This window comes from Sinocyclocheilus grahami, unplaced genomic scaffold, assembly GCF_001515645.1.
Source record: "Sinocyclocheilus grahami isolate Dianchi unplaced genomic scaffold, SAMN03320097.WGS_v1.1 scaffold478.1, whole genome shotgun sequence".
Classification (NCBI taxonomy): domain Eukaryota; kingdom Metazoa; phylum Chordata; class Actinopteri; order Cypriniformes; family Cyprinidae; genus Sinocyclocheilus; species Sinocyclocheilus grahami.
The window spans coordinates 467111-483548 of NW_015505657.1; the positions used below are offsets into that span (position 1 = coordinate 467111).

General features: G+C 36.2%; 1 protein-coding gene across 1 annotated transcript in view; it reads left to right on the forward strand.

The window, feature by feature from the left end:
• Nucleotides 1–16438, forward strand: part of gfra2b (GDNF family receptor alpha 2b) — a 57325-nt gene that overhangs the window by 27874 nt on the left and 13013 nt on the right. Inside the window, exons 4-5 of the mRNA XM_016236030.1 lie at nt 8604–8988; nt 15956–16065. Coding sequence (XP_016091516.1) covers nt 8604–8988; nt 15956–16065 — 495 coding nt within the window. The remainder of the gene's footprint in view (nt 1–8603; nt 8989–15955; nt 16066–16438) is intronic.

Here is a 16438-nt window from a genome sequence, read left to right on the forward strand (position 1 = left end):
TCCTGAATGAATTAGCCGTTCAAACGAATCAATTGAATGAATGATTCAGTGATAAAATCTGTGATTTGCCGCCACCTGCTGGCAGTTTCAGTTTCATGTTTAGGTATAATTGCGGTTATTTAAATCATTTAATATTTCCGTATTCAAAATTTTATCTAAAACATTAATATCCACATGAATTTATGAATTTAATTGCACTCATGCCACCTCTGAGCCTCACTGAATGTCTGAAAATGTACCTACAAGCCACTTTTGTGTTCTTTTCGTGCACCTCTGTAGTACAAATTAATTTTTCATTAATACTAATTTCATGATTGGTAACTTGTTTGTCTTATTCTTATTATATTGTTTTAAATAGAAATTGTAAAAAGCTTATAAATATACATTTTTGAATTTTACAGATGAAAATGATGCCATTGCAAAGGTAAAAAGAAAATGTCCATGTAAATCACTTCACCTCATATTAGGATGGCAAATTTTTTATCAGAATTTTTGATTATTGATCAGAAGGTGCTCCTTAATTTTTTTTAGTTAGGAGGACAAGCGCTCTTGATTACAAGAAGAAAAACACTGCTCTTAAACTGGGTGTGTGACAGGTATGGCTGGGGAATGGGGTTTGGCCGATGAAAATTTTTCTGTCAAAATATATATTTTTTTGCTTTAACCCCTGACTACTACAACAATTATTACAACTTTTGTTTAAAAGAATAATCACACAATACGCTATTTCTTCCATGTTTTAATTTTAATGGTAAACCCATTAAATAAAGAGTTTGCCAAAAAATAAAGAGTTTAAATTAAATCTTTAAAATAACGAGTTTACTGTGGGAGTACTACACTCAACCAACACCAGGGAAGGCAGTTTTTGTCAGAGCCCTTGTTATTCTTAATTTTGACATTAATTTTCGTTTTTACACCAGACATATATATATCGGTTTTCGGTCTACTTGATCTGTAATAATCTAGGGGAAGTCGTGGCCTAATGGTTAGAGACTCGGACTCGTAACCCAAAGGTTGCGGGATTATAGGTGGGGGGGTGAATGTACAGCACTCTCTCCCACCTTCAATGCCACGACTGAGGTGCCCTTGAGCAAGGCACCGAACCCCCAACTGCTCCCCGGGCGCCGCAGCATAAAAATGGCTACCCACTGCTCCGGGTTTGTGTGTGTTCACTGCTGTGTGTGTGCACTTAGGATGGGTTAAATGCAGAGCACTAATTCCAAGTATGGGTCACCATACTTGGCCACATGTCACGTCACTTTCACTTTTTTCACTTTCACTTAATAATCGGTATCGGCATCGGCCTTGAAAAACACATATCGGTCGACCCCTGCTCCAAACTCCAAAGTGACAGACGCCATCGAATGTGAGCATTTGCCCACTCAAGTCGGTTACGACGACGAACTGCAGTCAGGTCGAGACCTCGATGAGGATGACAAGCATGCAGATGAGCTTCCCTGAGACGAATTCTGACAGTTTGTGCAGAAATTCTTTGGTTATGCAAACCGATTGTTGCAGCAGCTGTCCGGGTGGCTGGGTGGCCTCCGATCTTGGAGGTGAAGATGAGAAATTAACATTCAATTCACGGCAACAGCTCTGGTGGACATTCCTGCAGTCAGCATGCCAATTGCACTCTCCCTCAAAACTTGCGACATCTGTGGCATTGTGCTGTGTGATAAAACTGCACATTTTAGAGTGGCCTTTTATTGTGGCCAGCCTAAGGCACACCTGTGCAATAATCATGCTGTCTAATCAGCATCTTGATATGCCACACCTGTGAGGTGGATGGATTATCTCGGCAAAGGAGAAGTGCTCACTAACACAGATTTGTGAACAATATTTGAGAGAAATAGGCCTTTTGTGTACATAGAAAAAGTCTTAGATTTTTGAGTTCAGCTCATGAAAAATGGGGGCAAAAACAAAAGTGTTGCGTTTATAATTTTGTTCAGTGTAGTTGCAAAGGTTATGCATATGTTATATATAAAAATACATGCTGATTCAGATTACACCAGATTTCTGATCACAAATTGAATTATAAAACAAATTTGACATGTTTTTACACTCCCTAGTCTCCCTTAAATATGACTAGTCGCTTAAATCAAACGCAAAATGTGCAAGATGCAGTCTAAAATCAGCAGATTTTCTCCACTCAGGGCTGAAGCCAAAACAAAATCAAATATTTTCCTTTCATAATTCCTTTCCCTCTCTGGCGAAAGCCTCCGTAAACTGGCTCTCCTTGAGGATTGGTTAGAGACCCTTTCCCTCTGACACGAGATAAGATGAATATCAAGACCAAAACAACACACCTCTGAGCACACGTTTCGCTTCTAATACAGGACTGGAAAAGCACTCATAACATAAAAATAATCAGACATCTTGTTACATGGCTCTCCTGTTCATTTGTCATTGAACAGATGACTGCTCACATCTGCTTGGTTCTTTAAAGAATTGCCATCGGACCCGGGTATGATAGATTCTCAAGACAGGAAAGGGAGATAAGAGGATAATAGAAAGGGACTTTATAAAAAAAGAAAGAAAAAAGAATGGCCACACTATAGAGAGAGCAGTGGAACATTAAAGGATGCTTTCGATGAGTGTTTCCAATTGATTACTGTGGAACAGCCAGCTAAGATGGGAGTGATGTTGAAAGAGTGTTTATGCTCTGCAATTGCCAGCGGATTTAAAAGCAAGAAAAGGTTCTGAGGAGCATGGATTAATTTTTATTTTAACCTGGTGCCGGATGTATGATAATCAGATTTTGCCAAGTTGCTGAGATGAGATTGTGTACAGTCAGATGTTCTTTGTCTCAAAATCATTTATTGCTGTTTTTGCATTAGTAGATCATGTTGTTTCTCTTAATAGGGTGAAAATAATCAGTTATTTAAATTGTGATTAAATTATATACAGAAAACGATCAATGAACGCTCTCTTTATAATCGCTGGAGTCACACAGTGTGAATTTATTATCAATGATGCAGTCTACACTGCACAATGAATCTCTTATTTACTGTACATCACTGGTAGTTATGATGAAGGCATTTGCGAGTGCAAAACTCGAGTTGCAATGATGAGATCACTGTATTCATACGCTCAACAGTCTGTCATCTGGTGCAATGAACCTGAAACAAGGAAGTTTTGAGCTCTGAAACTCACAGCATGATTTTATAGTACAATGACCTTGTACATGCCATAAGATCAAAGAAAATCAGATTTTAATTCATGACCCTTTTAAGTCAGAACAAAGAGAAATTTCTCAATGGCCATCAATACAAGAATTTTATTATTTTAAAAAGAAATTAATACTTTTATTTAGAAATTACACATTAAAAAGATCAAATGTGACAAAAGATAATATTACACACAATTTTTTTATTTTTTATTAAATAAATGCTGTTCTTTTGACCTTTCTATTCATCAAAGAATCTTAAAAGATTATCATGATTTCCAGGACAGTATTTGGCTGAGATATAATCAAAATCAAAAATCATTTTATAATAAAAAAAATCAAAATATTGAGAAAATCACCTTTAAAGTTGTCCAAATGAAGTTCTTAGCAATGCATTTTACTAATAAAAAAATAAGTTTTGATATATTTACGGTAAGATATTTACAAAATATCTTCATGGAACATGATCTTTACTTACTATCCTAATAATTTTTTGCATAAAAGAAAAATGGATAATTTTGACCCATACAATGTATTTTTGTCTATTGCTACAAATATATCTGTGCAACTTATGACTGGTTTTGTGGTCCAGGGTCACAAATAATGTAATTACATTAATTTTGAATATAAAAATATGAAAAATTGGAAAAATATAATTTATACTATTATATATGAAACTAAAACTGCCAGAAGGTGACAGAAAATATAAATAAATGAATCATATATCATTCATTCATTCAAACAGTTTGTTCAGACTGGCTGATTTATTCCTGTACAATCCAAGTGACTTTATAAATGGGTCATTGAATTATTAATTTACCCGATTCATTCATAAATGTTGAATCAATTAAGAATGAAACACCACTCTTTGTTGCAACTGTTCTGCTTTGACTGGAACGGTTTTGTTGGCAATATTGTGTGTCTAAAAATGGTCAAATTATAATAATTAATTATAATAAATATCACATTTGCAGTCATGCTGATATTCTGTAAAATAGCACTCTTAATTGCGTGATATTGCTTAAATATGTTATAAACAAAAACAATAACTCATACAGGGCCAATCATATCTTGAATTTTGGGGACATTGCTATTAATATTGCTAGCATTTCATAACATTCCTGCTGAATACCTGAGTGACGGCTGCTGAAAATCACAGGAATAAGTGACATTTTAAAATATATTCAAATAGAAAATAGTTCATTAAAATTGCAGTATTATTTCACAACATTACTGTTTTTTACTGTATTTTTGATCAAATGAATACTGGACATAAGATATTAACCAATCCTAAACTTTTGAATACAACTGCATGTATTGTAAAAACTGCATTCATTAAAAAACATTAATAATAAAATAAAATAAATTCTAATATTGCCCAATAACCAATATGGTATCAATATATACTGCACCGTTTGAAATTATTGGGTATTTTCTCCCCAGTAATTCACATAAAACTGCTCTTTGAAACAGCAAGAAAAACTAATACCAACAACATTAACAGTACTGAAGAGAACTCAAACGTGCATTACTTCATGCACCCTTAAGCTACCATCCTTTGACCAAACAAACATAATTTAATTATTAAAGCACAAGGGTTTATGGATATTTCCCCCAGCCTTAATTTTGTACTTGATTATTTTGATTTAGCACATAAGAGCATACATATTTGAGCTATGATTCCAAAACATGGCATTTAAAGTTTATTTGTTTTTATCAATTCCATTAAGAACAGGCTGTTTGATGAACACAGTCCTTGTCTAAGGACTTCTAGGGGTTTCTGAAGAAGAAGTGAGATTGTGTTTGCGTCATAAGTCATTGGGAAAGAGGGGTGAGGAGCTGTTGTCTGGCAAGAGAGCAGTGATGTTTTTGCTAGTGAGGCAATCAGCGGACAGGTACACTTTCCACTTACATGACCTTGTGAGAAGCGAGGCCTCAGTGAGATCTGTTTTGAAGCCCCTGCCTGATTCCCTCAACTTTAATAAAACATGTGCGAGCGCGCAGTAAGGAAGCGCTTTGAGCCAGGGATACTGTAAAAACCTTGTCTGTCAGAGAGATAACAAGGTAGCTCTGGCGTAGTGCTAATTGGCCATTGCGTTCCTATATGCAAAGAATATTTATCACTTCTGGCAGGACTTGAGAGCTTTTCCTTTTTTTCCACTTGAACAGTTTTGCCCTTTGCAAACTGTGAGGTTTATCAGCATATTTGAAGATGCAAAATGAGATAATGAGTTTTGGAAATGTTGGCCAGTGTTCCTTTGGGGTGGGATGTTAAGACTCCTTAAAAAGCACACACTGGTTAGAATAAATCAGAACCTTGACACATTACAGATAAAGGGGGCCTCCAAGGACCATGTCTTCGCTGCCAGACCCCACACAGGCAAAAACTTTGTATTTGGCCCAACAATATTTCCCATGTGATTTGCTGTTCAACAGCAATAGTATGTGATTGCTTCATTACAGTATACATACAAAAATATTTTTCTACCAAAATAGATTTCTTTCTTTTGGCTCATACATAGTATATGCAGCATGTTTTTGATTCACTAAAATTAACCAGATCTTAAAGGGGTCATATGATGCTGCTAAAAATAACATTATTTTGTGTATTTGGTGTAATGAAATGTGTTTATGCGGTTTAAGGTTAAAAAAACACATTATTTTCCACATACTGTAAATTATTGTTTCTTCTCTATGCCCTGCCTTTCTGAAACGCGTCGATTTTTACAAAGCTCATCGGCGCCATGTAAACATAAAACCATGTCTGCATTTGTGATCGGAGGAATGACAAACAACAAGCCCTACTCTATACTGCCCAAAAAACTCGCTTTAAAAATATAACATATAAAAACTCTTTAAATATAAAAAACTTACTTACAGTCTTTGAGTCAGAACAGCTGGCATTGTAGTCTACTCTACTAAGATCAGTAAACAGTCCTCCATAAAATGTGCTGCACACATCTGAATTCTTCTTTATGCACCAAGAGCTTGTAACACTCCAAAGAGAAAGGAAAAATTGAAATCGCATCATATGACTCCTTTAAGAATCATTTGTTCAGAAATCAGACTACACTGATAACACTGATCTTAAGAGCCATCTGTCAGGAATAACACTACAATGACTGCATGTTTTTGGATCACCAAAATGATCGTGTTAATTTTTTGGGGAATCAGACTAAAACATGGTCACAATTTATGCTATAGATTCACCAAAAAGAATCAACTCATAAGGGTGATTAGTTCATTTACACTGTCACGTTGTATGTTATAAAAATACTTGTAAATGTCATAATTTCAGGTATCAGACTACTACACTAATTGCACTACATATTTTTGAGCCCCCAAGAAGAAAATTTTCTAAAGATTAATTCATTCATGAATCGGACCACATTGGTTATACTATATTGATTCACTAAAAAGAATAGACACAAAAATGCAAGTTCCAGGAATGTTAAGCAAAATTAATCCACATTCATTTTTTTGAAAGATGCATCCAGCTCCACTAATGGACAGACTTGAATGTAAAAGAGCATTCACAAATATCTAAACCAAAATGACTAACATAAAAAGTTAAATATCACTGGGTAAATATTGCCTTAACAACCCTTAGAGCAGTGGTTCTCAACCTTTTTGTCCACTGGGCCGCACTATGGTCCAAGTGCAAGTCTCACGGGCCGCATGCATATCATTTACATATGTGACCCTGGACCACAAAATCAGTCTTAAGTCGCTGGGGTATATTTGTAGCAATAGCCAAAAATACTTTGTATTGGTCAAAATTATAGATTTTTCTTTTATGCCAAAAATCATTAGGATATTAAGTAAAGATTGATTGTAAGTTGTAGTCTGTAAGACGCACACGGTAGTGTGGCTTGACGCGTGACATTGCAGAAATCAAGCGTAGCGTTAGTTCTGGCAGGTCATGTTAGTCAAGCTCGCATCAGCTGACTCTCAGCTGATCCCCATCTACTATAGGAATACGACACCTATCTAAGCATTCATATATAAGGTCCCTCAGTATTATCAGCAGTTTTCGCATTGCTCAATAGCTAATTACCCTTCATCCCCAGCTCCTCCTTTGTCAGGCAGGATTCAGCCTTCTGATTATCATTTGAATCAGACTAATTCTAAAATGTGTACATAAAATTATTGAACTTTAACAATATCTGCAATACATTTATGTTGGTTCTGTTCTGTTTACCCTGGGGGTTTTATTGCTGCTCTCCCTGCTCTCATCCATGTTAGGCTGCATGGATGCACAGGGAGTTATTGACCAGAACAGAACCATACTGCCAATCAAAACTGTATGCTAATTGTCAATCATCTTTGACGATAGTGGTCCTGACAGAAAATGTGCATTCACACAAGCTACACAAAATCGCATGCGATTCATTGCCGATTTTGAACGCGATTTTGTGTAGCTTGTCAGTGAACTACGGCTCTGTGTAGTAAATGCCGCTCCATCTGAATGCACGTGCTGGAGATTTACTACTAATCACAGGAGTGCCTTTACTGATGAGATGCGCATGAAAATCGCATTAGATTTTTTGCACAGCCCTAGCGTACCGTTAATTAGCCTACGTGAATACAGGTCTGCTCATGTCTGAAAATAATATATGAAAAACTAAATTATTTTACATAAAAACATTAGAGCTTATATTTGTTTAGTACATTTTTAAATTAATGTAAAAACTAAAATGAATTGTAAAACAGAAAGTTATTTTTTAAATTGTGTTCAGCATGGTGGGCCGCATTTGAATTAGTGATGGGCCGCGGGTTGAGAACCACTGCCTTCGAGTGTTTCCAAAAGTAGATAATTAAATATTCACAAAATCATGCTAGTGTGACCAGTCTCAGCCTGGAGCATGACAATGACAAAGCCATCTCAGTAAGAATTTCAACTCAGAAAAGACTGAGACTATCTTCTAAATGACAAGCAAGAGCTATTTCACACTGAACCACCCAAGATGTCTAACAATGGCTTATCCAGCAGTTCTCATTGGGCAAAATCTAATTAAACATGCTTCAAAGGACAAAAGCTTGACTAGCATGAAGCCGCCTGTGCATGTTGAAATGAAAAACACTATTAGAGATCATGTTAGCTCCTATCAAAAAGTCAGAAAAGGTCATAATATGTCATGGTTTTCAAGCTGAGATGTGAATAGAGGCTAATTTGGAGGACACATGCACAGCCAGGGTAATATTTGATAAATGTGCTTGTCTTGATTATTTTCATGTACGAGTATTGCAAAATGCCTTTATTAGAGGAATACATGTGCATTGACATTTGCAGGCTCAAAAGCTGAAGCAACCTGACAGTGCGTCGCCTGTGTGCCTGAGTAGACACATCTAAATACGTATTTTCACTCGAATCTGACTTGTCTCTGTTTAACCAAGCATGCTGACCCTCAATGCTCTCCTCTATCTGTGCCCACAGCCATGGACTCCGCTTCTGCAAAAGGGAATCTGTGTTCTGACACCGGCAAGCCCTGCAATCCATGCCTGGACGCAGCAAAAGCCTGCAACCTCAACGACACCTGCAAGAAACAGCGTACTGCACTCATGGCCACCTGCAGCCCTGCAACTCCCATTCAGCAAGCGCAGGAACCCTGCAACCGAAAGCGCTGTCACAGGGGTCTGCGGCAGTTCTTTGACCGTGTGCAAACGGAATTCAGCTACCCGCTGCTCTTCTGCTCCTGTCGGGATAAAGCGTGTGCCGAACGTCGCCGGCAAACCATCATGCCGGCGTGTTCTTTTGAGGAGAAGACAAAATCAAACTGCCTTGAGCTAAGGAGGACCTGCCGTTCAGATCCGCTCTGCAGGTAAGGTTATTTCGTCGGGGTCACGGCACCAGAAATGCAACAAATAGGCTGACAGTTTGGTAGGGCTGCAGCTAACAATTTTGATGTGCATGCTCTATTAAATATTTGAAGGTCTAACAACAAGTGACATTTAACACCTCACTTGACCTGACTCTATTAATTTATTAAAAAAATACAATAAAAAAAATCAATTCATACCTAGTGACTTCTGTCAAAATTACCTTTTCATTTCTAAATTTAAATTAGGGCTGCACGATAAATTGGAATGAAATCGCGATAAGGCAGAAGCTGCAATTATCATGTGTATCTTTCAGTGAAGCACGGTTCTGTGATCAGTAGTAAATCTCCATCCGAAGGCCAGGGGGCGCTCTCATGCGGAAACTCCAAAAATGCCCTGCAGAAGAAATCCAAGAGATCCCTATAGCGGTAGCTGAATAAACAGAAGATTTAACTGTTTTCATTGATTCAACGTGACTAATAAACACAGGACTATGGCAATATGTGATTTATCTGAGTTCTTATAATTTTCATTATAATAAAGTATATAATAATGCAATGCTAATCGATTTAGCCTTTATCACTGCTTAGAATACTATGAAATATGTTGCGTGCCTTATTCTGTTTAAGCCACATCATCTCACAGAAGGATTTATTTCAAACACTCGACTGAGGTTATGAAGTGAGTTTGGAGTAAAAACATGTTATTATATGTGGTATTTTCACATGCTTTCAGATGGAACAGCATTTACTACACAGAGCCGTAGTTCACTGAGAAGCTACGCAAACAGCTGTCATTGTCGCAGAATGATATCTTCGATCTCATCGCACAATTAAATAGTCTGCAATAATGAATGCGATATTGCGTAGCTTGTCAGTGAACTACGGCTCTGTGTATTAAATGCTGCTCCATCTGAAAGCACGTGATGGAAATGTAATACTAATCACAGAACTGGCTTTACTGACAAGATGCGCATGACTTTTGCATTCGATTAATCGTGCAGCCCAAATGTAACTTGAGACATAAATAAAAAAAATTTCAAGATTATACAACTGTCCTGATATCATAATTAATTATGAGAAAAAAAAAAGTTTAATAAAAAAAGTTAGATGACTTGAATATACCTCTTTTATTTTATTTTATTTTTTTCTAATTTCAAATTAATAAATAAAACATTTCGTCCACAAATAATATATCAGGATGACAGGTCTGTCCTGATATCATAACTAAGAAAAAAAGAGACTCTTTAATAAAATTTAATGATATACCTCTTTTATGGTGTTTTGTTTTATTTATTTTTTTAATTCAAATTAATATTGATATTTTTAGGCCACAAAGTCAAATATGTCAGGATAATTCAACTGTCCTGATATCATAATTAAGAGAAAATGTTTAATTAAAAAAGTTAAATGACTTGAATATACCTCTTTTATTTTTATTTTTTTTCCTCTGAATTAAAAGTAATTTTTAAAAATATTTTTAGGCCATAAAGTCAAAATGTCACGATGACACAACTGTCCTAATACCACAATTAAATAAAAAAGTCTAATAAAAACTAATAAATAAATGACTTGAATATATCTATTTTGTGTTTTCACCCCTTTTCTGAATTAAAATTACTTTTGATATTTGTAGGCCACAAAGTCAAACATTTCAGGATGACACAACTGTCCTAATATCAATTATTAAGTCTCATTAAAAAAAATAAATGACTTCAATATACATATTTTAAGTTTTTTATATTTTATTTTATATTTTTGATACCATATAGTACATCATGTCATAATAATATAACTGTCCTGATATCATAATTAAGAAAAGAAATGCCTCATTTAGAAGTTAAATTGCTAAAGTAAAAAAAAAAATCTTAGAAGAAAAAAATTTGACCGTTTCACTGCTTAGTAATATTTAATAATATGTCTGTCAAATCAAAGTCATGTGGTGCAAGTCAACAGTGCAAAGACTTGAATAATAAATAATAAAATGCATTGTCTTTTACTTGTATTATTGACTATTACTGATTAGCTGTTGTAGGTCAACTCTAAATAGTAGGGCTACTATAAATTACCTTCAAAAGGAACAGTAGCAACAGAAATGACATTGTATCAGTAGGTGATCCATATACTCAACACACATTGCAAACATTGAATCAGCAGGAGATCCATATGCTCAAAAACATGGTAGAGATTGAATCCTTAGGTGGTCAAAAAACACTTCACTACAGAAGTAACCGATATGTAATCTACATAGCCAAGGACACACAACCCATTAAAAGCTAATTATTGACCCAAACGCTGACAGACAGCCAATTGCAGCACTGTATCGACTATAAGGTTTGATCAGCATACGGTGCATTCAAGCATGCAATGTCTTGACCCTGTCTTATCACTTAATTTCAAAAGAACAAAAAAATCAGTGATCAGTCATGCAACCAGTGAACACTTACGGTCTATTAGCAACATTTAGAATAGGTGTTTTATTGAGTGGGGAATGGTAATTAACCTAGTATGGTGAACTAGGAGAAAATCGATGGGCTGTGTCAAATGAAACGTTCTCTTTTGAGCCTGTGCTCAACTCTCCCAGTTCATGTGCCATTCATCAACAGTCACCTGGGACTGCAAAAGATTGCCCGAACATAAACCTGTCTTTGAAAGGCACTGAATGAAAAAGCAACTCTAAAAGCCAGCTTCTTACTCATGCTTAAAATTAAGCTAGGGGTCACAAACACTATTTAATTGAACTGCAAGACCTAAAGATTGCATTAAATGAAATGCCACATTGCTGTTGTCGATGAAATTATGGCACATATTTCTTTACAAAACACTGTATGGTTTTATTCATTTATGCCATACTTTTTGGGCTGATTAACTTTTAAACAAATGAATGTACTTGTAAGTTATAGGTGAAGCATGTCATTTTTGTGCCACTATAGTGAAAACTAAAATGGAAAAAAAGAACTTTCTCTAACCCCAGACGAACAAATAGTCTGAAACCCAACGAGAAGAATACAATTGCATTCGGTGCCATTAGTGGTGCAGAAATTACAGAAATTATAAAAGATTATAGAAAATATCCTTTAGTCAAGCTTCCTACACTCAAATTTGATGAATTATAACTTGATTATATACACAATGTCATGAAAATAGCAGGATGTTAGCTTAGAGGTCACCTTTTGATTCGGTCATTTTGATAACCATATTTTGATACTATCATATCAATTTCTGTAATTTATCAAACAGGATGGATTATTTTTGAGTGACAAAACAAATCTAAAACTACAAAACATCACACAATTCATCAAATCGACTGCTAAACACTTATGTTACATGCTAACTTAAGTTGAATGTGGGAATACTTGAGTACAATTTTCCCATTTCAAACCTAAAAGCATTCTAGTATTCTAGTCAGTCGTCATTATAGACAAATGTAAACAAAACAAGATGGCTCCACTCACCTATAGACAATCTCATTAGGTTGTCCATCTTGGAAATGACATCAAATGGCACCTGCAGTCAAGAGTTGTTTGGTCTCAAATTTACAAGCGGAATATTCAATAAATCCAAGCAGGAGGTGAAAAGCACACCTATACTGTTGCGTCCTCAATAAAAATGATGTCACTTCCTGGATGAAGATGTCATTGGGAAACGTCTAGGTTACTTGTGTAACCCTCGTTCCCTGAAGGAGGGAACGGAGACGTTACGTCAGTGACTGACTGAATGGGAACTGGCTTTTGCTAGGCAAAAACTATTTATGCTTAATGTTTTTTAAGATAATAAACTACAATAAACTAAACAACAAAATATGATTTCAGGCTACACTGATTATGTCAGGTTCTACAGGGTTAAATAGTTGTTATATTGTGTTAAAATAAATAATATGATAATATGATCTTTAAAACAAAAGGTATTCTTTGTAATAATAAGACATGTTTCACATTAAAATGTACTGCACTGTAGGAATGACCCATATACTGTATAAAACAAGCCCTAATAAAACATCAGGGTGAGGGAAATGCATGCAAGCTTGACATTTTATCTATCCTGCATTCAACAAGCTTGTCTGGTGCATCCTTAACTCCTGCACTTATTACATGTATGGCCACTGGGCTCCAGACCCTTTGTCCTCAAACACTGTGTGATGTGTGAACTAAGAGAAAAGTGAGGGCCCCCACCAGGCCAACCTGAGGACTTTGGCTGCCCTTTCTATCTGTCATAGCCTCCAGAAATCACCTTGCCTTTCCCATAGCAGGAGACTGGAGGACATCCAACAACAGAACTGACTCAGTGCAGTGGCCAGGCTGAGGATACAGTAAACAGACACACTCATATGTATTGTTATGCCTGACTTGAATAACTTTCCGAGACCCTGTCATTCATTTTGTCCTCTGTAAAGGGCATTTTGTTTGTAATCTTAGTGTATCTTAAGGAGGACATCCTGGACTTTTCAGAGAGACCAAATGTCCCATAGTTTAAAAAAAGTGCTTTCAAATTAGTGCTTGAAAATGTTTATGTGATTATAATACATATTTTTATGTTCACAAATAAATGGAAAGAATACTTTTTTTTTTTTTACCAATGGCAGGTGGGGGAGTGTTTTAGAAACATGTTTGAAAACAATCATTGTTTTGTTCGGTGAAATTACACACTTCACATTTAACTTGTTTTCTTCAAATCAAATAAATTAATGTTAATAAAAAAGACCTGAATACATTGGATTCAGAGAATGAGAGTAATTTTAAAGGTCCCATGACATGCTGGTTTTTAGATGCTTTTATATAGGCCTAAGTGGTCCCTAGTACTGTATCTGAAGTCTCTTTCCCGAAATTCAGCTTTTGTACAGAATTTCAGCCACTATGAGCCAGTCCCACAATGAGCTTTCCTTAGGACGTGCCATTTCGGTGTCTGTAGCTTTAAATGCTAATGAGGAGGAGAGAGGCGGGGCAACTGCCATGCTTCACTTTGCAAGCCAGTATTTACTGCCACGTCTACGAACTTCACGTATCTGCTTCAGGACATGGCTGTGTAAGTTCATGGGGTTGAATCATGATGGTAGACTGATAAGAATATTCATGGTCTTTGCATAGAACTTGAGCTAAGTGAGGTGGCATGGTGAATTCACAGTAAACTTTCTTTCAGCGGCCCTAAAATAACTTAGCATATGTTAGTTTAAAAATCATGCTGTTTCAATAAGATAAGATTAAAAAATAAGATTTTGCCAGGATCCTGAGAAAAACTGTGACCAGAAAGTAGTATTTCATTTCTATATTTTTTAACTGTTTTTGTTTGTTTGTGCTTTTTGATTCTCATATTTGTCTTTTCATTTGTTTTGTAATCTTCTACATTTATTTGATCGAAATACAGTAAAACAATAATATTGTGAAATGTTAATAAAATTAAATTAACTGTTTTCTATTTTTAAATATTTTAAATATAATTTATTCCTGTGATGCAAAGCTGAGTTTTCAGCATCATTACTCCAGTCTTAAGTGTCACATGATCCTTCAGAAATAATTCTGATTTGCTGCTCAAGAAATATTATTATTAGTAATATTATTCATATTTCTTATTAAGGCGAAAACAGTTGTGCTGCTTCATATTTTTGTGGAAACTTTTGTGGAATTTTTTTTAGTTTATCCAAATGTCCCATTTTGTGCAGTCTTTGTGTGTCATCTTTGGACACTGGTGATTATGTATGTATGAATGATAGTGTAGCTTATTTCTAATTGGTTAAACTGACTGTTACAGCTGACCCCATGTGACATTTTTCCACAGTCTCCTCTAGTTGCACTATGTTAGCAAGGTCTTCCACTCCAGCTCTGTTAAAAATGAATCTATGATGTAGTTGTGAATTTAAATAATTGAGTAATATCTTTGAACTGCTAGTGCCATAATTTGGGAGCACTTCAGTTCGCCCTTTCAGAGTGGTCCACTTTGGATTGCAGTCTCATCAGCATGCATCGCTCCTTGATTGCTGATTTCACACACCTTCATGCCTTTGCCTTTTTTGCCGTGAGTCACGGCAGCGCTTATCTAGAGATAAAGCTTGGGGTGAAAATACGGCACAAAAAGCATCAGAGGAACATCCATTTCCATGTCAATAAAGCAGAGTAGAAAGGATGACCTTTTCGGCAAGAACCCATGAGAGCGATGCAGACACCATTCTTTGTTCTGGGAGGAAAACACCCAGTAGGCAACACCTGTGGACCCAACAGCAAGAACGGTTCGGTTAATATTCACACCATAGCTGAGTTGGTGAGTCAGGGGTCCATACTGCCATGTAGGATGATTCACTATTAATCAAGGTCTCACAGGAGGGCAGCGAGCCTGAGATCTCCATCTCGCCGGCATTATGTGAGGGAAGGTTGCGCGGGGCTATTATTCCGAGTTTATGTGTCTGTAAAGTGCTAGGGGAGAGAGTTCATACTCAAGAATAAGTACTAATGTGACCCCCTGCCCACCTCAGGTCTAGTGCTTGGAGCAATCTGTTTCTGAATGCACATAACCCCCTAGGAAGAGGCTGTTTGAGGCAGATTGCTTGAGTTTGAGAAATACCACATGGAGTCGAGCAGAAAATGGCCTTGAATTGGAACCCCACCAGACACTAGTTAGGCCTGACAGAACGCATCTCATATTGCACATTCACTGCTGCGTATTGTTTCGGTCTTGGATATTAGAGCATTGATGATAGTGGATGCAGCTGTGGTGATAAATAACTGTCAGAATAAATCTTCCCTTATAACTTGATCCAAAAGTGTGTGACTCCTGGAGCACCTTAAAGAGAAGGTGCAGACGGCGTTATTTGAGAATATGAAAATCCATCCTTTCTTCAGCGTCATGTGCTGTAATCGTGCTTTGTAAATATAGAAAGACTAGTAGCTTATTCAAGCGTACATCTAAATCCTATTCAGTCGAATGTGCTAAAAATGTTTCAGGCCTTTAAATTCTATAATTTGCTTTGTTTTTGGACTAGATCCAGGCTGGCAGACTTCCACATGAATTGCCAGACGACACCACATTCAATAACAAGCTGTCCTAATGATAACTACCACGGTTGTCTGGTGTCCTACGTTGGACTCATTGGTGAGTGATTATGAGAAAAATCTGCTGCACTGCAATAATAAGAATTTGGAATTGCATTTTAATGGACTGACTCTTTGGAACATGTATTTTGCCTTCTTTAGCTGTTTTAATTAGTGATGCATCAGGAATTTTATTTCAAGAAAGATTATAAAGAACAGGAGAGCAGATGAAGGCAAGGGATATTCAAATGTTTTGAAGCCAACAACCCCAAATAAAACAATCCCCTTGGAGTCCCTTTTCCTAAAATTTAAAAGCCACTACATATAAATTATATTTATGTTATATTTTATACATAAATTATGTACTATATTTATACAGTCTGATTAAGGCAACATGTAAAATTGTTCAAAAGAAAGATTGTCCGCAAATATAT